Raw genomic sequence first — 21,588 nt, 5'->3', positions numbered from 1 at the left:
ACGGGGAACATACGTACCCGTTTCCAGTCACAGTAAAATCAGAGAGATGAAATCAGTGAGGCAGCAGAAATGAAAAATGCCAAAGGGAGCTGAGGAGCCAGCACCTGCCGGAGCCCCAGCACAGCACCCAGGAGTGTCACAGGCTGCCCCGCCCCAGCGTTCAGCCAGCGATTAGCAGAGCAGGGGCTGGCTCTGCCAGCAAGGGCCGGGAGGATGTGCACACAGAGCTGTGCTGACTTTCTTTGGGCACGGCTAAGTGACAGCAAGGAGTGTGGAAACACCTTCAGGACAGCAGAGATGAAAATTGGGGCTGGCATCCCTGGAGGAGCCCGGAGGATGGAGAGGCCAAGGTGAGATGGGAACAGAGCGCTCAGCGACTGCAGCCATCAGGGGGAGCGTGGTGCCTGGGATCTGGGGAAGGGCTGAGGGAGCACTGCATTCCTGGGATTTTTTCTGCGAAGGAAGGCATGCAAGGGATTTACCCACACCCGAAATACAGAGATATGGGCCTCACTTGTCCTGGATCATTTCCAGGTTCATATTTCTGCTCCCTGCAGGAGGGCTTGGAAGCTGCAATGTTGTTAGCCCACCCCCCCAGCCCACTGTCCTTCTCCATTACCAGTTACTCTTCCAGGTGTGCCTGACATCATAATCATTGATCTGATGCTTATCAGCTTGTTCATCCAGGAAATCAAACATGTATTTGATGGCGAGGGGCAGTGCACTCCCACGGTGAGCTGTGCTAAAGATGGTCTCAAACAGGTCATCCACAAATTTCTGCAGGGTGCCCTGGGGAGGAGAAAGAGAAAAGGGCTGCTCAGCAACACCCTGGGCCAGCAGAGAGGTGGATCTTTAACTCATGGTCAGCCTCCAACTAATTTCCCTTCTATTCCTACACCTGAAAGAGCAGCATGGTACAGTCTGTGTAACCCTGCTGGTTCTCAGTGGTTTACACTGGGAAACAGACACTGCAGTGATGAGGTATCTCCTTCACTGTGTGATCTGGCATGCTAAAAGCATACTAAGAAAAACACCATACAAAACAAAAAAGTGTTGGTATGTGCTGAGGGAAGTGGAACATGCTGCAGTGCCAAATGCCTGGGGTAACCACCCTTCCCACATCACCTGTTCTGCAGTGTTATCCCAAACACCAAAGAGGCACCTATCCCAGGGCATCTCTGCTTTGCAGACCAGCAGCTGCTCAAGGATACAGGGAATAGTAAAAACACCAAAAGGTGCAAAGAGCAAACAGGAAAATCCACTCAGGGGATATTCACCGTAGTTTCAACACACAAACCCTTCACCTCCAGCTCAGAAAAGAGACCAGGTGAGGACCTCTTCCTGGGCTAGAGCAGGAGGCTAACAAAAGAGCAGTGCTAACCACTTTTGGACAACCCAAATCACTACCCATCCCCACTCAGATTTCCAAAGCCAGGCACCAGCTCTGGGTCTCTGGGCCATACCTTGGTGGCCAACAGACGGGTCAGGTAGATCTCGGAGACCATCTTGCTGCCGCGGTCGCCCTCCCGCTGGTCCATGTGGTCGTGGTTTTTCACCAGGTGCCAGAGCTTTGTGCCGCTCTCCAGGTCGGGGGTGATCATGGGGGTCCGTGAGCGCAGGCTGTCGGGGCTGCTGGCTGTCCTCAGCATGCTCTCTGCAAGCACAGGGGATGCTCCTGCCCTGCCACCTCTGCCTCACCAGCTGCCCCATCATCCCCCTTCCCTCCACAGGAGCTTTGGGATTCAACCTCTGCAGCCACTGTGAACTGGGAGCTCTGCTGTGACCATCCTCACAGCCTGCTGGGCCACATGCGAGCCTGGCTGATGTACAGGGCCCAGGACAGCCATGGAAGGAATTCTGAAAAGCCTGTCCTACTCCCAGCACACAAGTGCCAGGATCACAGATGCTTCCTGTGCCACATTGAGCTGATCACACTATTCCCTTCCAAACCAAGGCTGCAGTACACCTGACAGTACATTCGTGGGAGTCTTCAACTCTGCTCTTTTAAGTGCTAAGTGCCTCTGTGCTTATTTTAATTAGATTTCAGGGGAATAAAAGGGAAAGGATCCCTTAACCGCAGCCATCTAACATTTGCCTTTTTCCCCTGAGTCCAACAAGCTGCAAAGAAAGATGGCTCTGGCACCTGCTCCCTCTCCAACACTAGAATAACTAGCATTGTGCAGGAGAGCTGGGAGTTTGGAGGACTTTGTCCACATGAGTTACAGTTCAAGTCACTTGCCCTGTGCCTTGGTCCACATGCCCAGCCCAGTGCCACCTCCACAGAGGAGGATGCCCATGTGCACTCACCGTATCTGCTGAGGGACTTGGTGAAGGTGGAGGAGTTGGAGATGTTGTATGCTGAGTTCTGCTTGGGCACCAGGGCTACCGAGGAGCCATCGGTCACCTGTGGGCAGAAATGGGCTGAGCAGGCTGCCACACCAGAGAGGCACAGGGGGAACAGCCCGAGGACGGGGAGAAACGAGCCCCAGAGGGATGCAGTGACACTGCCACCACCCCAGGGACATCGTCTCCAGCAAAGGAACCTGACATATCTCTGTGACAGCTGGGGGAAGGGGAAGAACAGGAACACACCAGAAAGCTCAGCATGAAAATGGCAGAGTAAGGTCAGAGTGGGAAACAGCCTCAATGAACCCTAGAAATACCCCATTTAAAAGGACCACAAAGATGAGGTGCAGGCAGGAAAGTGACTGCAGATCTCCTGGCCATGGCCCTGGAGAACTGAGCCCAGGCCCTGACCAAGCTGAGGAGGGAGAAAAGATGCTCAAGCTCAAAGCAGCTGGTGACTGCTCCATGTTCTCCAACATGGACAGCCTTACCTGGTAGTGGGCCAGGGTGTTCAGCCTCTTCCAGTCATTGTCAATCTTTGTGGTGACATCTTCATCCTGCAGTATGATGCGGGCCATCCTGCCCTGCCGCCACTCTGTCCCCAAGAGGGACAAGGACCAGTGGTTAGTGGATAATAGGAGCACAAAGATAAGGCAAGGGGTAGAGCAGTCCCAAGGCATTAACTTAAGAGGCCTCCCACCCCTCTCTGAGCCCCAGGGCTGATGGCTATCAATGTGTGGGACAAATCCAAGTACTCAGGGAGAGACAGCATCAGTTTGACCCTGGTGACTGCTACCTTTGCTACTCTCCATTCCCCTGTCCACCCTTTAAGAACAGGACTATTAACACTGCTCTAAACTATTGCTGGCCTCCTTGGAGGTGTCTCAAGATGCCTCAAACCTGCAATTCAGACCCCAGAAGACCAAAGGGGGCTCTCCTCCCCACCCCTCCACTGGCAGGATCCGCACTCTCGTGTCAGGGCTCCCCACACACAGCCAGTGCTACCAGCATGGCAAAAGTGGACTGAGCAAGCACAAATGTGCTTCTGTAGGATCTGTTGATTTTCCTGCCCTGCTCAGATTTATTGGCACTTCTGCTCTTCGCCACATCCCTGTTCCCCACAGGGAAGTGCTTGGCCTCTCTCTTACCCAGGTCCATGTCTCCAGCTTTGGGTCGCTGGGAATAGGGCACGCCCTTGTAGACAGCATCCAGCAGCTTCTCCTTCACCTGAGTGATGGTGTCGCAATTCAGCACCTTGACAGGGATCTCTGGGGCATTCTCATTCTCAGGGTTCACACAGTTGAGGGTCTGCACAGGGTCAGAAAGGGTCGAATGAGAGGCTGTGACACACTGGCTGCAAAGGCAGGTCCAAGGACACAAGGCTACAGCTGTCTACAGGCCGTGTCTTCTCACCTCCTGAGCTGCTGTGGAGTCATAGCCACATGGCACATTCCTGCTCCCTTTTCCCCACCTCTCCTTGCCACTCTCAAACCTCCAAATTCCCAGGAGGGAAGGACAGTGTTAGTGAAGGAATCCTGGGCCAGCAAACCATGCCCAGTGCACCAAAGCCTGTTGAGAACAAGCAATGCCCAGGCACGCTCCACTCCCCTCCTAAACAATCTCTGTGGAGAGTGAGCAGCAGGTGAAGAGCCAGCTGCAGGCTCAGCCAGGGGAAGGGTCTGGCTTATCATTTAGCTGGACAGAGGACATGGCTCAGAAGAAAGAGGAGAAGTATCTTTCCACCTCCTGCAGTAACCCCAAAACTCTAACTTTGATCCCCACCAAACATGAGCTCTATATATCACAAGCTCAACAGCATCTCTCACCCAAACCTGTCCTTGCCAGGGGTTTGCTTGGAAAGATATGGAGCAGGATTCAATTCATGTCTGGCTTCCTTGGGCCCATGGCAAGAGCAAACCTGACCAAGGAAAGGCCCTGTTTCTGACCTTGCCTGAGATGGGCTCCACTCAGACAGGGTGAGAGGCACCCCAGGAATGCTGGAGAGAACAACAGACAAAATTCTCTCTAAAAGTATTTTGTGTGCCTCCAAGATCTTGCAAATAGCTGGACCTGGCAGTCCTGGCAAGCACCAGTACCACTGAGGCTTCTGCTTGCACTAACCAGCATTTTGTAGTCAATCTGCTGCCGGATGAGCTTGTCCTCACTGAGGGAGTAGCGAGCCTCTCCTGTGATGGCATCAATGGGTCCCTTCTCCATCTGCTGCTTGATGGCACAGTAGAGCATGAAGAGTGGTTCCCCAGCACATTCCTGTGGGACAAGGGCATGGAGGAGAGGAAAGAGAGGAGTTAGAAGGTGCCAGGCACCAGCATTGCCTTTCAAGAACCATCAGCATGTTGGAAGTCTCCTGTGGCCCTGCAGCATCAATCCCCACACATGGTATTATAAAAAGTCTTCATCCCTTGCTCAAGACTGCAAGGGAGAGGAGGGGGGTGTCCATGGTAAAATTCATCTTGTGAAGGAACTCACTCTCTCCTTCCAAACCCACTGGAAGTTGTTTGTCTACCAACCTCAGATACCCAGGGCTTCCAGACACTTCTAGGTGAATTCTGCTCATTCTCCAAGCCAAAGATGAGCTAAAAATGGTAAATTCAGGTCTACTGAAGAGCAGATTGAATATGGGGACCTTGAGTATGGAATTCAGCCTGTCTTTTGAGCTGCTGCAGACAAGAGAAGCACCTGAGGACTGGAAAAGGCACACTGCAGTGGGACAGTCTGGGGGCTCTTGCCCAAATATCACTATGCAGTTCTGACACCTGCCAGGACCCCAGTCTCACATGAGAGAAGGTCAAAGGAGGTTTCTACAAATGACAGCTGGGTACAGCCAGCCAGACCCACTGGAATGGAAAAGCAAGGGAGCAACCCACAGACAACTCTACCCTGAGTCTCCAGGTGATGGAGGGACCAGGCAATGAGGTTTCCTGCAGTTAAACCATTTGCAGCCTATGCATCTCCACTGCCAAGGCCTTGTAGTCAGAGCCAGCTTTAGCTACCAGACAGAGCCACATCAGCATCTATCTCATACATGTGAGGAGGGAAAGGGAAACTGGAGCAGACACTTCCCCCTAAAACATGCTGGATGCTGGATTCAGAAACAGTGAAGGGCCTGCCAAGGTTGGAAGCACCAACCAGCCTGGAGCCAGGATTTGGCATAGCGAGACTGGGAGTGGACACCTGCTGATAACCCAGGGCCCAAACATGTCCCCTGAGCTGCATCCCAATGAGCCCTTGCAGATACAGGCATTAGCCCTAAGGGAGAAAAAAGGGAACAGAGAGGATGGAGAGAAGTCCCAGCAGATTTTACCCCACTAGCCCTCATCCCTCCCTCCCGGCCGCCTCACAAATAAATTGTACTTTGGTGCAAAGTGCGGCTGCTCTCCCTGTCACCATATGCTGTTAGCATCTCGTTAGCATCTGCGGTAATTAAAGAGACAGCTGCTAACGAGCAGGAACAGGCATACATCATCCCCAGACCTTCCGACAACATGCCTGTCTTTGAAATTATGTTTCATTTGCAAACTTGGCTTCATTAAGTCAGCTTGGAAAAGTGAGAGACCCAAGTGGGTGCTAGGCTGCACATCACTGGCTGCCTGCAAGGAGAGGTTGGCTGCAGACTGGTGAGAGCCCAGGGGTCCCAGGGCATCCCAAGCCTACTCCTCTGGTTCTGGTGGAAGGACTTAAATTCCCCTTTTTGGTTCCGTGCAAAAACTCCTTGTGAAAATTCCAAGTCTGTGGAAGCAGTATGGATGGAGGATGACTTGGAGCAGGACTCCTGCTTCCATCTGCCATGGCTGCTACAGTCTCAGCCCACAGCTTTCACCTCTCCAGTAAGGCATGGCTGCTGCCCCCACATCTGCAGCTCTGCACCCACCTTAGAGATTCACACCAAGAGAAGTGGGCTCAGTCTTTCCTACACTGGCTTCTCAGTCTGCTCCTAGTGTGGATCCTGCCCTTAAAATGGAGCACCTCACTCCCAGCCTCACTGTCCCCACTGGCTCTTGAAGACCAGGGCCAAGGTGCTGCTGTGGGTCACAGCTCACTGGGATAATGCAGATGAGGATGGTTTAGGGATCATCTTTGACAAACACCAACAAAATGAACAGGGTGCTGGGCAGTTCACCTGAGATGAACTCCATCAGGTGAAATACAGAAGGAGACCACTGAGATGCGGCCAGTTGATTGCTCAGGTTGATGAAGGGCAGCCTGTTCCCCAAATGTGACTGTGCCCACCCTGCCAACCCTCATGCAGTTTGCTCACTGCTGGGGACCTGACTGAGGGGACCTCCGGGGGCTCTCCATGTGAGCCGAGCTGGAGGAGGGCAGCTGCAGACACCCTGTGCCTGCCCATGTTGATATGTTGGGAGCAGGCTGAAACAAGCCAGCTAATTCCCAAAATGTATTACTGACTAGATCTAGCTCATCAGGCACCTAATATTGTGCATTTTTCAGCACTTGTCTCGATTTATCCATCTCCCTTTCCCTGAGGTGTCTCATTAAGAGTCTGATAAATGCTACTACAGGGTCCTCCCGAAAGTGCCAGCCCTCGCTGGCTCCCCACGCTGCTGGCCCTGGGCATGAGGGGCTGTCCTGTGCCTGTCCCCATCCCTCACCCCAGTGTATCTTACTCTGCTCAGGGCAGGTTTGCTGAGAGCTGATCCAGTAGCTGGGCACGTGGCTGTCTGCCTCATTTACATGCACAATTACTGCAGTTTGGGGCACTTTCCCTGCTGGCAAGCTGTCTGTTGTGATACTCTCCAGCTACTCCACAGCCTTCTCCTACTGCTGCTGCCACCTGCGATCCTCACTGTCCAGAGACAGGTGAGAACAGCCTCGTGGGTCTCCTCTGGTGGGACCAACCTAGAAGAGGGCATGAGCACATCCTCAAGTCTCTTCCAGTTTAACTCAAGTGACTCAAGAAGTGGAGTTTCAACCACTTCCCAAGGAGATGAATCCCAGCGGAACAAATTTCACAGCCAGCAAGTTCATCCAGGCCCTCTGTGTATGTTTCTCTTGTAATGGTGCCCCTAGATCAGACCTTTCTCCTGCTGCTACCACTCAGACACTGGAGGTGTTTTCCCATCTCTAAGTCATGGTGTAGCCAAGGACTTTTTTATAAAGAGGCATTGCCCTGGTTCCACCATCCCCACACCTCTCACCTGCTACTCCTTATCCTGCGACTTCCTTATCCTCCACAACTGGTAATGTGCTCAGAAGCTTCTCTGAAGGGGGTCAAGGACAGATGCAGGACATTGGTGGTGCATGAGCTAATTCAAAGTAGCTTCTGAACGTGGCCCAGTCCAGCCAGGGACAGGTCAAGGATGTCAAGTCACACACACAAATTCAATGTCCCCAAACCCTGCTGTGGGTGTTCATAGGCTGTGCACTGCGCTTAGCTCAGCCAAAGCATAACCCTGTTCACTTCATGGAGCCTTGGAGGAATTTATCCACAAGGAGAGCTACTCCTGCCTGTCCCACCAAGTTCACAGAGCTCAAAGAGTCTTCTGCCAGTGCTCCACTCGATCCCACTGAGCACTGCTGATGCAAAAGGGCCCTGCAGGACAAAGCCCTGGCACAAAGGGGCGGTGGGAGGTTTGACATCTCCCTATGACCAGCACAGCTCTTCTCCTCTCCCACCCCTGGCAAGCAATCCCCAGCATGCTAGATAGATTTTTATAGATACAGGCTATTCCTCGACAGAGGCAAAAAGCCAAGTGCATGTAAGTGATATTATCAATCACCTCTCGTTGACGATCACTTGAGTTCTGCTGAGACTCCTGCTCGCTCTCATCTCTTGGCTGGAAATAGTTCAAACCCTCTTTATCTTAATGAGGGATGAAATCCCACAAAAACAGCAGTGTGCCACCCAGTCTCACTGCACCAACACCAGGCAGGATCCCAAGAAACAGCCCTGCTGCCTGACAAACCAGCAGCAGGATTGCAGGCATCGTTCACCCATCAGAGTCATCCCAAAGCTGCAGCAGGACTGAGCCAGGGGTCCATGCACTGGAGCTGCTGCTGTGTAATCTGCATGGAAACTGGTGCAGCTGTAGCAGGTGGAAGCACTGGTGCTGATGGAATAAATGTTCTCAATATGGGTAGATGCATCACGGGTAAAAACAGAGCTTACACTGTGGTGTCCTCTTCTCCTACCCCAATGAAATTGGAAACAGGTGAATAAAAGCTAAAAGGCTCTGCAGCCTCATGCAGGTGCAGTTCAGAGCTCTGTCCCTGGCTGTCGACAAGCCCTTCAAGGCATCCATCCCCACCAGGGCACCTTTGTCAGGGGAAGCAGCAGGAGAAATGGAGATGCCTGCAGGAAATAATTCCCCTACCACAGAACCTCAGTGTTGGAGAGATGAAGGAAAAGCAGCAGCATTACAGGAAGAGTGCAACTCATCAAACTACAACTCAAAGAGGCAGAAACAGTCCCGACTGCAGCCATGCTTACAGAAGAATCAGCTCTCAGGGCTTTTTCCTCCTGAGTTACACAAGCAAAGGCAAGAAGACAGGAATGGGGACCACCCCAAAACTCAGCTGAGTTGCTTCAGATTTATCTTTCCTTAGGGCACCATTGTTAAAATCTCAAACCCACTATGCATTAAGCAATCCCGATCTGGATTTCATTTCCCAATCTCAGCTATTTCCCAAAAAGGAGACCAGAATCACATCGCAGAAAACCAGGATGGAAAGAGAGATCTGGGAAGCAATCTCTGCACTGGGAGGGAGCCGCAATGCTCAGGACCATGTCAGCCTGGGCTCTGGGTAGCATGCTGCCTGGCCCAGTGAGGCAGGAACCACCTCCCTGTCCACACGGGGCTGCCATCTCTTCCCAAACTCACCTTCAGAAACTTGTACAGCAGAAAGGTGAACCAATTTGTCAGCATCTTCTCTGCCACTGACTCTGTTCTGTAGGGAAGGTAGAGAGCAAAGCCATCAGCAGAGAATATTAAAGGTCTCTGATCTCACCCATTGCCACCTCACCCTTAGACTGTAGCTAAATTATTTTTGGCTTTAAAAGGCTTCATCTGGAAAGGAGCCTCAAAGCAAGGTGCACAAGCAGGCAGCACAAGCTCTGCTGGAAAGCCTGCCCATCAGTTCCCCCCCAGGAGAGAAAAGCAAATTGGTCTCCAGCGTATTTGGAGAACTGCAACAAGCTCAACCTTGTCCCACTGGGAGCCTCACCAGGGGATGAGAAGCTTTCTGCTTCTCCCTGGTACCTTCTACTTCAATGAACTTTGTTTCTTCTATGATGTCCCACTGGAAGCAGGCAGCTCTCTCCACAGGAGGACTGTACGAGGCACCTAAGCCAAGTACAATATCCCCAAACGTACCTCAAGCTCCCCAGATAAAGCACAACCTGAAAGAAGGGCTGAGGTTGCAGGCAAAGACAGACTTAGCTGGGAGCCCCTTTCCCCACCCGGGAGCTGCTGTTGCCTTCTGGTCCTGCAGTGCACTCAGTACTGCCATGGCCCTGGTGCAGGCCACCAGTTCTGGTGACATGGGACTCCCCTGCAACCCTGAAGCAGCCCTTGATGTCTAAAGCATCAAAGTCCAGGAGCCACAGTAGAGCAAGAGGACAATGTCCAGTCCAGTGGCTCATGGCCTTGGTTAAAGCCACAAGCAGATTTAGGTCTGGAAACTTTGACCCAAATATGTTTTTGATCATATTTATCCTCACTACTAATTCAGCTGAAAACAAGGGGATTAAGGAAGGAAGGAGTAAGAGCAGTGGTTGGAAACTTAACCTGTTTTCCTTGTACTTTTGGAACACAGACACTGTGCCAGGCTTGGAATTTAACCCTTCCATGCCTGCATGGTGACATTTAAGGTTGCTGTGTGTCTCCTTGGAGTGGGGTGGTAATGTAGGAGTTTGCAAGTGTACACTGCTGCACCCACTTGCTCCAAAAGAAATTTAAAAATGGAGCTGTGCCTCTCAGCTTTTGGATATACAGTTAAAGGAGGCAGGCAAAGCTGCCTTGAGAAAACCTGTATATTACCCCTAGTTTCCTAAAGCACATTTCAAATTCAGATGCCAAAGCAGCACAACAGGGAAGGTCCAGCCTGTGTCTGCTGGGGACCATGCACAAAAGGGAGAGCAGGATTCCTCAGGATGGGTGTGAAATGTGTGAATAGACTGAGGGACCTCGTGGTGCTGGTACTGCAGCCAGGATGTGCCACACCAGCAGAGAGAGGGACATGGAGGCTTGGAGGGAGCTGAGGGTGACAGCAGACCCTGGTGAACCCTGCAGCCCTACTGGTGCAGCTAACATGCCTGTCTCTGTACCACACCTTATCTCTCTGCCATAAAATGAAAACTCCCCTTAACATGTCCATTATTTTTAACGTGGCCTTCACTCCTAAAATCTTCAGCTTATCCACCCATTAATTATCAGATCAGCCTCTTGCAAATGCAGACAGCCCTGAAAGCACAGGCAATACTAATAACCTCAGGGACATGGCTGCATTCCTCTTGCCCCAGGGAAACAAATACAAATGGTTGACTCAAGAAACAAAATCCAGAACGACCCAAAATGTTAGAGCCACCAGAAGGAGTCCCACTGCCCAATTCCATGCACTGCCCAACTGCAATGCCATGCCCAGCAGATGGGCCAGGAGCAGTTCCCAAAGACCAGATGGCTGGAGCAGAAAATCCACTTTCCCAGAGTTTATTCAAGCTGACTCAGTGTCATATGGTCCCTTCCAAGGTTTTCTCTTGTGCTAATGGGGCTTAGCCCTTTTTGTCCTCCCTGGAGTAGCACAACCCTCCTTAAACCATTTGAGGACAGCATTACTTGAGCCTTCAGGGAAGGGAAGGCTTCATGCCCCCACCAGGAAAGAATAATCTACCACAGGGAACAAAAAAAGGGAGAAGGGACATGGAGAGAAAGCCAAGGGAGAAGTGGACTGCAGCTATTCAGCAGACATCCTCCCTGGCCCTAGAAAGGACCTGACAAGCCCATAATTGCTTATCTGAAGTGCCACCACTCAGGCTCTGGAGGATGTTTGTCTTTATCCATGATAGAGCCAGATGCCACAGCAATGGGGGGATTATCCAACAACCAAATAAATAAGTAACAGCTCTCCCCAGTTAGATCAATGCTAATCCAGTTGCCCTGGGCAGTAAGCACACTCTCACACCCAAGGCTAATCAAACAGATAGAGAAGCACAGCTCTCTGCACCATGGCTTCAAGAACAGTGTCTCTTTGTTAAATATCACTCAGGGAAACACAAGCAAGGTGCTGGCCAGGGGACTTATTCCTGTCCTAACTGCAAAAGCCCTCAAGTACCGTGGCTGGGGACTGGCAGTCTTTGGGCATTGGTGCAGGCTGGGCTCTGCCCCTGTGCCGCTGCCATGGCTCAGTCACTGCTGCTGCCGGCCTCCTCATGATGCCTTTTATTTATATTTTATTGATTTACTTCAGGAGCTGGAAATGCATTCTAAATATTTCAGTGAAACCTGGTGTTATGGAGGAATGACTGGAAGAGAAGAGCCTAAGAATGCAGTCAGGGGACAGGGATGGACAGCCATCATCTTCACAACACACCCCCTTTGACACATGCTAATGAGATGCTTTGAGACATTAAGGGCACCTTTGTAATGTGATAAATGAAGCAGAGAAAGAAAGAAAGCAACATGCCTAACGAGATGGGCAACCTGGATGTAACTGGGACCAGTCACACCTGGGTATTCTCCAGGTGTTTCCCCAGGGCCAAGCATACAAAACCTGACAGACTTTGTCCAGTCTGGCCATGCCATGGACATCAATTTATCTTTGAAAGATGCCCTGGGTTTCTAGAGCCTTTCTGGTGATGTGCCAGCCCTGTGCCTCTCAGCCATCCCTGCATCTCTTCCAAAGACGGGTGGCACCAGGCTGCTGGATGTTGGGATGGGGAGGCACCGCATGGCGTGCAAAGGAAGAAGATGGCACGGAGGGCCTCGAGCTGAACCAGTGGAGCTTATTAATAGTTTTTGTTCAGGACTTGGTGTATCTTTCAATATTCATCAGCCCGTGATGAAGGAGAGCTCAGAGCTATCGTTAAATATTGATGGGGCAGGCAGACTCACGGCAGGGCTTGGCAGGCTGCCTCCTGCTTGCACTTCCCCCGGCCCGGCGAGACTCCCAGCTTGCAGCAATCTGAGTGACTTTCCCAGGAAAACCCCCATGTGACTGGTAAGGCAGGTAAGCCCTGAGGAGACTGCGGGGAAGGGAGGACTCCTGCCTGCTGCCAGCTCACAGAGGCACCCACACAGCCACCAGGCTGTGGTAAAGTAAGAGCTGCCCCACGTGCCAAGTGATGTGGGGGACCACCTGGTCACCTTCCCTTCTCCAGGTGACCTACAGGAACACACCACAGTGCCTGACACCAGCATGTACCCTACCTGCACCAACCTGAACAGCTGGCAAGCACCTTGCTGTCTCCTTCCCAGGCAGCATGAGCCCACACAGGCCAAACTGGAGTGAGAACATCCCACGAGTGCTCCAGAGTTGGCTGGGGCCAGGCAGTCCCACATCCCTCTCATACTTGCACACAGACAAGCAAGGAAATGCTTGACCAGAGACTCAGTGCTCTCACTGCCACAGCCAACACCAAAGCCATCACTGGTGGCATCCCCAAAGGACACAGCTCATGTCACTGTGCTCAGAAGTGTCCCACAGCTCCAGCCTCTCAGGGGGACACTCACCTCCGCAAAAGCAGCTTGGGGTGGTTCTTGCTCTCCAAGTTCTTCTCAATAAGGTCAGACAGGAGCTGTTTCAGCACCCCTGTGGCATACTCCATCTCGCCCTGCAGCGCCGTCATGATGAGCGAGGCCACGTTGCCGCGGTCCCGCATGGAGAAGCTCCGCTGGGCCTCCAGAGTACGGATGAAGGTCAGCAAGAAGTGCTTCTTGTTCAGGAGCTGACCAAAGAGGGTCAAGGACTTCTCCACATTAGCCTGGACCTGCAAGGATAGAGCAAAGCTGAGAGACAGGAATGACAGGGATGATAGGGATAAGAAGGTTGCTGGACTGAACCACACCCTGAACTCACTTTCAATCCCACAAAACAAAATAATGAAAAAGGATCAAAAAGCAGCTGGACTAGGTTTATCCCTACTACCAAACTTCCCCTTTGGTGATCAGTCTCAGTTCCTCCACAAGAGTTACCTAGTTTGTAAAATCCCAGCATCAGGTTAACACAGTCTCAGGGCATCAATGTATATATATGTCTGTACAGACACACCCTTCCACACAAAGGCTCTCTCCCACTTGTGTGCAGACACATAAACACACTTCCCTCCCATAAACAAACACACCTTCTCTCCCAAGCACACACACAAATTATCATTTTCAATTTCAGCTAACAAGCAGCTCAATTCCCACCCAAGCCACTGCAACATGTGCTTTGGGTATTACATAGAAAGCAAATAAAGGCACAACCCCGAGCTCCACCAGCAGCAAGCCCGCCTGGTTTGTGGGGATGGATTTCACATAGGGAAATAATAGCAGAAATCTGTCTCTGTCCCACTGCAGACACACCCCAAAAAAGTCCCTGTACTCCTGAGACATTTGAAGTTGTATTTCTGGCTGTATTTGGCCACGTAGGACCCAACAGGGATTGGGCTTGGATGCTTTCACACCTGCATTGCCATCAGCAGCCCAGCTCTGGCCAGCACTGACCACATTTGTTATCAGAAATGAATATTTTTACAACACTCCGATTTCCCATTAGAAAAGATGGTTTCCTGAATAAAAGCCTTCCTGTGATAAAACACCAGGTTTTTCTTTAATTCCCCCCCTTGTCTTCCTGATTGGGAGAATAAGCATTAAATTTCGCTTCATGTCGGTATTTGGAGACAAAACAACACTTTTCGTTTCAAAACACCAACTCAAAATGAAGAACAGAGTTTTGACACATCAAATCATTTCACTTCAATCAAAACTTCGTATTGGTGCTCTTCAGTTCAGTGAAATTCCTCACAGTTGTAACTTCCCTCTCCAAAATACTCTTTCCCACTGGACAAAAGACCTGCTTCCCACCAAGTCCTTGTCAATTCCAAGTCCCCGTGTTCAACTTGCTGATCATTAGCAGAAATAAATGAACAATACTGAGTTAAATATTTAATCAGGCTTAAATTCTCATAAAGCAGCCAGCCTGCCCCTAAACCCTGCAGAGGAAGGGAGCTGGTACCGGTGCTCACTGTGGATTAGCATGTGCGTGAGCAAGCTTCCTTCCGTCACTTGCAATAGCTAATGTTACACTCTGAGTAAAGAGACAAATAAAAGCAAACCTGATTAAATTATATGAAGCTTACACAACTCTAGTTGCTTTATTTAATCTCTTTTGGGGATTTTTTTTCCCCTTCGCAAATTTAACCCCTTGCTTCCCAGGCCAGGCTGAGCTGGTGTGCTCTCTCAGGCAGGATGTTGTGAATTAGGAGCTGGAAATGGACAAAGTCCACCCAGCCTGCCACAGCAAATGCAAAATTCCTCCTCTGATACCCTTTTTGATACCCTTTCCACTTTCCCTCTTTAGGGAAATTCCTTAAGAGCAAGAGCAGAGGTGAGAGGAGAGCCAGGCATCTGCAGAGACCGGAAGGGCTGTGCCCCAGGGAGACCTACACGCCTGCTTTGGCTCTGAGCATCCGGAAACCTGAGCTGCAAGGGGAAATCCATGGAAACAGGGTCCCTACCACACTCCAGAGCTGGGATTAGGGGCTGGGGACACAGAGCAGGCAGAGGGCCAGGGCCCACGCCGTAGCCATGCTGGCGTACCACACCAGCACGTGCACTTGCAGTTGGTAAGAGCTTGTTGTGTTGTAATTAGTGACCATGCATCTTGCACCAGGGCCAATTACTTCTCCTAAATACATTGTGAAGCCCACGTCAACATTAATTACTGTGCTGGGTCAGCAGTGAGGGGAAGCGAAGGTCACCCCCCTCCTTCCTCTTGTAATCAAGAGTGGCCTCAGCAGCCCAGCACACGAGAGGCAATTGCTATGCAATTGCATGCACTAAATTTTACAGAGGTGGGGAGGACAGGAAAAGAGAAGGAGTTGGTTTGGGGAGCAGAGGAAGGATGCCAAGGATGGGTTCTGCATGGGGAAATGGAGCCAAGCAAGCAGGCGATGTCAGACAACCCTGCTAAAAACAAGCGACCAGTCAGGCATCAAACAAACCCAATTGAATAAAGCAAGTGCTGTAGAAAATGACAGCAGCAATGATATTAATATAAATATTGATATTAATGTCAGAGAACGCAGTAACCATTTGGCAGCCAGTCCACATCCACGCCGGCTGCCACGTGGAGAGATGCACCACGCCGGGCCAGCATCCAACAAAAGCATCTCTCCAGCCCGGGGGCACAGGGGCTCGTGCAGGGGACTGTGCAGGGGCACATTCCCAGTGTGAAACACTACAGAGACAGACAGACAGACCCACACCTCCATCTCCTTCAGCACAGGGTGGTCCTCTATCCCCGGGAAGAGAACCCGCATGGCGTAGGTGCGGTAATCCAGAAAGGGGATGCCAGCCCCATCCAGGTCGTTGGTCAGCTCGTTGATGTCTGTCTGCAGCTCAGCAAAGGCTAGGGAGGGAAAAGCAGAATTAAACAACACATCCTGGAGTCTCAGCACACAGCGCTGGCACTCAGCCCCTCATCACACCCCCAGCACCACACGGGTGGACCCTCCCCAAGGCATGAATATTCTCAGCATTCCTCTTCCTGGCAGGCTGTGATTGCTGTCCCCATCTCACAGATGGAGAAATTGAGCTGCAGAGTGTGGGGATGACATCCCCGGAATAAATGAAGTGGCAGATTTGGGAACAGAACTGCCAGGTCCCAGGGGGGTCAAATCCCCCCTGCCCAGCACTTGCAGCCTCCCAGGGATGCTGGGTGCAGGGAGGAACAGCAAGGTTTGAACAAAAACAGAGCTTCTTGGGGAAAATGGTAGCCTGAATCACAAGATTGCCCTCATTTCTTTTTGACCTAAATACTACTTGAGAGAAGAGCTTGAACACACCCACCCCGGAACCTCCTGATCCCAGCAGAGGCAGCTGTGACTCTCAGGGGAACATGATCCAGGGGGGTCCTGAACCTTTAATTGCACCTACTGGGAAAAGCTGATGGGAGAAGAGTCCTGGAAATGCACCAGGGAAGGGGGTTGGGGTGGGGGGAGAAAACCCTCAGAAAAATCAAATTAACAGCACTTTAAAGGGAGCTGAAAGCCAGGCAGAGGACTGCAGGCTCGTCAGCCTGATGAGAAAAAACAAACCGTCAGCTTGAAAGGCGTGCTATCTTATCTGTAACTAGTGGGACTAGAAAAGAGAAAAGGCAGGGAAGAGATTGTGCCTTTTAATTAAAAGCAGATCCTTTTATCTGCCAGCTGTGGAAGACAAGACACCATCCCCTCCACCAGCTCCCTCCCCTCTCCCTGTCACCAGTGCCATCCACAGGCATGTGGAGGGATGGGGACTTGAGGGAGCAAAGGTTTGTCTTTCTTTCCCCTTTTTTATTATCTTGTTTTCAGTGCCTGCTTCATTCGCAGTGTCCAGGCTGCTTGTGGCTGTGGCTGGCAGGGTCGGGGCCTCTGGAGCCAGCTCAGGGGGATAATGGGCAATTAGGTTTTATCAGCAGTATCATACAAGGAATTCTGTCCAATTTCACAGCTTCTGTCTGTCACATAATGAGAGATCCACTGCCCACTCACAGGAAGCCTTCGCTACCCTGCTTGCTCTCTTTTCTCCCACTTGGAGAAGCGGAGAAGAACTTCTTAACTGGAAAAATCCCCAAATCCCATCCAAAATTCACTGCCACTGACAAAGCAGTTCTGCCCATTCCCATTCCCTCTCTGAAAGGCAGTAAGGAAAGGGTAGGAGCACGCTGAGTCTTGGAGCAGTAAGAAACACCCAAAGACCCCCATGCTGATGGCAAAGGGATCCCTCACCCTCTTTGCACTCCAGGGCCACCCGGGACTCCAGGTTGTCCATCTGCAGCTGGAGACGTTTCAGGGTGCGGTCAGCATCCCGGGACTTGCGCTTGTAGGCGATGAGGACGATGATGATGATGAGGAGGAGCAGGCCACCGCCGCCACCGATGCCGATGATGGCGGGCAGGGTGAGCAGGCTGTCCGAGTAGATCTGCAGCGTCCCTGGTGAGAACTCAAACCCTCCAGCCTTGATCTGCACCACAGCAGGGCAAAAAATGGACCTGCTGTCAGGGAATGCGTGCCACAGGGAGCCTTCCCTGCTGTGCCCACCGTGCTGGGAACTGGGGCGTGACTCCCAGCCCAGGGCAAATGCAGGCATGGCAGGAGCAGTGCAAGGCGCTTCAATGGCATGCAGCACACACGCTGCCAGTGCACGTGGAGCAGGCAGAGAGTTTGATGTCTCATTCAGACATTACAGTAACAGATGGGATGTAAAGCGAGTTTCCCCACGGATGGGGAGCCTGGGGAGGACTGTGCTGGGTCCCTTTTAACATGGCAGAGTCCTGGAGCGTGAGCACTGCTGCACTACAACCCCTCAAACAAAGAACCCTGCCTTGCAGCATGTGCCAGCACTGAGGGGGAGAGGTGGCAATCCCCCCTGCCTTGCATCCAGTGCCAGCCAGGGCACAGTAACACCAAGCTGAGTGTGGGGGAGGGTGACAAAGTATTTGGTCTTACCAAACATGCAATTAGGAAGAGGGATGCCTAGGGAGCAGGAAGATGACTCCTGTGAAACGCTCTTGCACATACACCTATTATCTGGTCCTCATTCAAGGACAAGCACACAACAGGGCTGGTGCTGGGATAAAGACTGACATTCTGATACACATGAGGCACAAGGAGTAAAGGCACCATTGTCAGCACTTACTGTGACTTTGTGTTGGCCAGTGAGGTTGGGGGACTCGCAGAGGAGCTGTGTCTCAGAGACCGTGAGGGTGCAGGGAGTGTCTCCGATCAGCACCGTGTAGTTGAGGCGGGAGTTACCAGCAGCTGGTGGGAGCAGGTTCCTGCCCTTTGAGGGAACAAGGAATGAGACTGTCAGCTCTCATGCAATGGGGAATGTTTAAAAAAACCCAACACACAGAAAAACCGTTGCTCCAGGAGAGACAAAATGCCACCTCCACCGAGGGACATGTCCCTGCCTCTGCCCCCAGGTGCAAACTCTTTACCTTGAGGATGAGGGGAGAGCTGGGCTTCAGCTCCAGCATCCCTGTGGGGCTGAGTGGCTCAAAGACAGGGTCTGGGTAGTAGACGAAATTGGTGGTGTTGATGATCAGCAGGGCCTGGACGTTATCCATGACAAAGCCGATCTCATCTGGGCGGTCGCCAAGCTCCGGAGGGCTCCGCACAGGGTTGTCAATGGAGGGAGCGTAGCACACCATGGTGGTGTCATTGTAGACAGTGCAGTTCTGCAGGAGGCATGGAACGAGGTCAGACCCACTGCCGACAATGTGGGCAGGATCAGACCCCACAAGGACCTCCTGAAAGCAGCGGCTCTGGACACAGGGTTCAGCTTTGGAATCTCCTGTTGTGTTCAATCAACAGGCATCACATCCCACCCCAGGGCAGAGACAGACTCCTGTCTGCAATGGATGTGCAAGGGTGGCAAGCTGAAGATGGGCTCTTTCTGTCAATATCTTATAGATGTCCCACAAACCTCCCACCAGTTTTAAATGCTGAGATCTCAACCCTCTCCTGAAAGCATCTCGCTGGAGGCTCTGCAGAGAGATTGGTGCCTCTCTTTGGGGCAGCAGCCCCTGGACCTCAGCCTCTCCAGACCTTCACACCTGAAGGGCAAAGGGTGCTCTTTCTGCCCTGCGTTGCACACAGACAGCATCCCTCCTCTTTGTGCTCTACCCCCAGCCCCAGGCAGCACCACTTACATTCTCCCTTTCAGAGCTGCAGTACTTGGCCCGGATCCTGGGCTCTTTGATGGTGGCCAGGTTGGTGCCAGTCACAGTCAGCAACGTCCCACCACTAGAGACATGGAGACAGTGGGTTAGGAAAGGCATCTTGGCACTGGATCCCCAGTTCTAGGAAGGAAGCAGCCATCATGTCCAGCCAGATCCCATCTGCCCCAGCCTGGGTGAGCCACCATGCACCAGGTACCTCTTATCCCACCCATATGTTGCATGGCTGGCAGAACCTGGCATGCACCAATGTCAAATCATTTCAGCTGACTCAAGGGCCAGCTAGAGATACAAAACCTGGTGATTAACACGGACATCCCACCCTGTCTACAGGTTTAGGGTCTGAAGATGGCTCCTAAGCATTCACAACAGGAAAGCACCCCAAGAAGTACAAGCTCCTCTATGCCACCCTTTCTCCACCACAGAGGCAATGGGTGACAGGAGAGGCTGAACTCTGCCAGGTTTTCTCCATGACTTGGTGTTAAAAGCCCCGTGCTCCCAGAGACATTGGCCATGCCTCTGGGGAGCTTGTTCCTCATCAACAGCCTGGGGAAGGTTTCCCTTGGCACTAGCTCTTAATGGATTCCTTCGCCTCCTCTCCAGCCAATTCAAGCCTTTTAGAAAAATATGTAAACATTTCAAAAAATCCCCCGATGGGAAATATTTTAATTTTATTTGCCGGCACCAAATGTCAAGCTGAAATTAAGCAGATCCAAAGCACTCTCTGCTCTTGCCCCCTGCCAGGCTGAGCACTGTAGGCCAGGAGTTAGCAGGGCCCTGGTGCCAAGCCATTGCTCACACTCCTCTTGCCACATCTCTGGAGTGCAGCCTGGCAGTTATCGCAGCACTGAGATGTGCCCATCAGGAGCAGGAAATCCATATGGAAAACAGTCCTCCATGCATCCCACAAGCTCCTTGCAATTCACCTGTTGATGCTCCATTCAGGATCAATCTTCTGGATGGTGGGGTCCTCTGTGTAGTTGTACTTCACCTCTGGGTTGCTCAGCTCTGCCCGGTTGATGTTGATGAGGATGGGGGAGCCGCCGGGGGTGTGCCCTGGGGGGGTCCTGCACCGAATCTCACGGGCGCTTCTCCTGCAGCAGAAACAACCTGTCAGTGCCCGGGCAGGAGGGAGGCCAGGGCAGCCAGGGAGCCCCCTGCCCCAGCCCCTCTCCCCTTCTGAAACAGCTAGGGGGTGAAGAGAGAAAGGAGGAAAAAAAGAAAAAACAAAAACCCAAGAAATGAAACAAAAGGCAGCCGGGAAAGACTGAGCAGCTCCTGAGCGTTCCCATCGTGCGGCGGCTGCAAACAGCAGCGATTAGGGCTGATAACCAGTAATTACCGCAGGAAAATATTTAAAGAGCCGCTCCATTATCATCCCTAATCTAAAAATTATCCACTTCATGCCTCAGGGCTTTGTGCTTTTAGAGAAAAATCTCCGTTCTTAGGGCTCTTCCTGCAGTCTCTGACACACAGAGGTTTCAAGAGGAGACACCTTTGGCCACCCAGGGGGTTTGGCTCCCACGGTCTCTCCTGGCTTCCTAGCCCAAGCCTCTGGCTGCTGCTCTGTCTGGGGGTCCCACTGCCTTCAAAGGTGCCTGTTGCCCACCCTCCACCACCCTCTGTGCCCCTCACCCTGAAAAGGCACAGGGCCGTCCCCCGATGGTCACAGAGACGTTGCTGCCGGCGTTGAGGTGGGTGCCTTCGATGGCAATCCAGGTGCCACCAGAGAGAGGGCCCCGGGCTGGGACAACACGAGAGAAAGTGGGCATCTGTCAAAGGAAAAGAGCATCCCCGGAGTCAGGCTGGGAACTGAAACCCACATGCCCAAGCAGCTTCAACCAGGTGACAGGGCCACAGAGGAGAGTGACCTTGAGACAGCAGCAGTACTAAAGCCTGGCCGTGCCTGCAGGACAGTGAGGAGGCAGAGCAGTGGCAGCCTTGGAGAAATTCAATCATCATGACTCAATGCCTGACCAGAGAACCCCCACCTCCCTCTCAGGAAAATGATGGCAAATTTTCCAACTCAGCCAGAAAACCACCCAAAACCACCCAGCATCACCTCCCTTTCAAGGTGACAGACCTGTCCCAGCACAGGGCTTACCACAAAGGTGAAGGTCTTGGGGGATATGGCCCGGTAGCTGGGCGTGCAGTCACGGATGCACACTTCTACCCGTGCCTCATGCACCTTGCTCTGGCTGGCATCTCCGATTTCACACACAATCCTAAGAGATGAGAGTAAGAAACTCTCAGTGTCCTGGCACCAAGACACTCCCTGTGCAAAGCAAAGGTGCCAGCAAATCCATGAAAAAACCAAGGTGGTGGCAGCTGACAGTGCCAGCCCTC

At 52.1% G+C, this 21,588-nt stretch overlaps 1 protein-coding gene across 3 annotated transcripts in view; it reads right to left on the bottom strand.

The window, feature by feature from the left end:
* The window catches only part of PLXNA1 (plexin A1), a 116,327-nt gene that overhangs the window by 12,160 nt on the left and 82,579 nt on the right, over window positions 1-21,588 (bottom strand). For 2 of the 3 annotated variants that reach the window (XM_059856540.1, XM_059856541.1), the window contains exons 14-29: window positions 21,347-21,467; window positions 20,878-21,014; window positions 20,169-20,336; window positions 19,216-19,309; window positions 18,502-18,741; window positions 18,201-18,344; window positions 17,291-17,525; window positions 15,788-15,930; window positions 13,050-13,306; window positions 9,204-9,270; window positions 4,468-4,614; window positions 3,495-3,654; window positions 2,838-2,941; window positions 2,308-2,404; window positions 1,464-1,654; window positions 620-789 (exon numbers count right to left, since the gene is read on the bottom strand). In XM_059856540.1, coding sequence (XP_059712523.1) covers window positions 620-789; window positions 1,464-1,654; window positions 2,308-2,404; window positions 2,838-2,941; window positions 3,495-3,654; window positions 4,468-4,614; window positions 9,204-9,270; window positions 13,050-13,306; window positions 15,788-15,930; window positions 17,291-17,525; window positions 18,201-18,344; window positions 18,502-18,741; window positions 19,216-19,309; window positions 20,169-20,336; window positions 20,878-21,014; window positions 21,347-21,467 — 2,475 coding nt within the window. The remainder of the gene's footprint in view (window positions 1-619; window positions 790-1,463; window positions 1,655-2,307; window positions 2,405-2,837; window positions 2,942-3,494; window positions 3,655-4,467; window positions 4,615-9,203; window positions 9,271-13,049; window positions 13,307-15,787; window positions 15,931-17,290; window positions 17,526-18,200; window positions 18,345-18,501; window positions 18,742-19,215; window positions 19,310-20,168; window positions 20,337-20,877; window positions 21,015-21,346; window positions 21,468-21,588) is intronic. The other variant, XM_059856542.1, reaches the window with a different exon arrangement.

Source organism: Haemorhous mexicanus, chromosome 11 (genome assembly GCF_027477595.1).
Source record: "Haemorhous mexicanus isolate bHaeMex1 chromosome 11, bHaeMex1.pri, whole genome shotgun sequence".
NCBI classification, from domain to species: domain Eukaryota; kingdom Metazoa; phylum Chordata; class Aves; order Passeriformes; family Fringillidae; genus Haemorhous; species Haemorhous mexicanus.
Note: the sequence above shows the minus strand (reverse complement) of the source record. Positions and strands in the feature narration are given on the sequence as shown.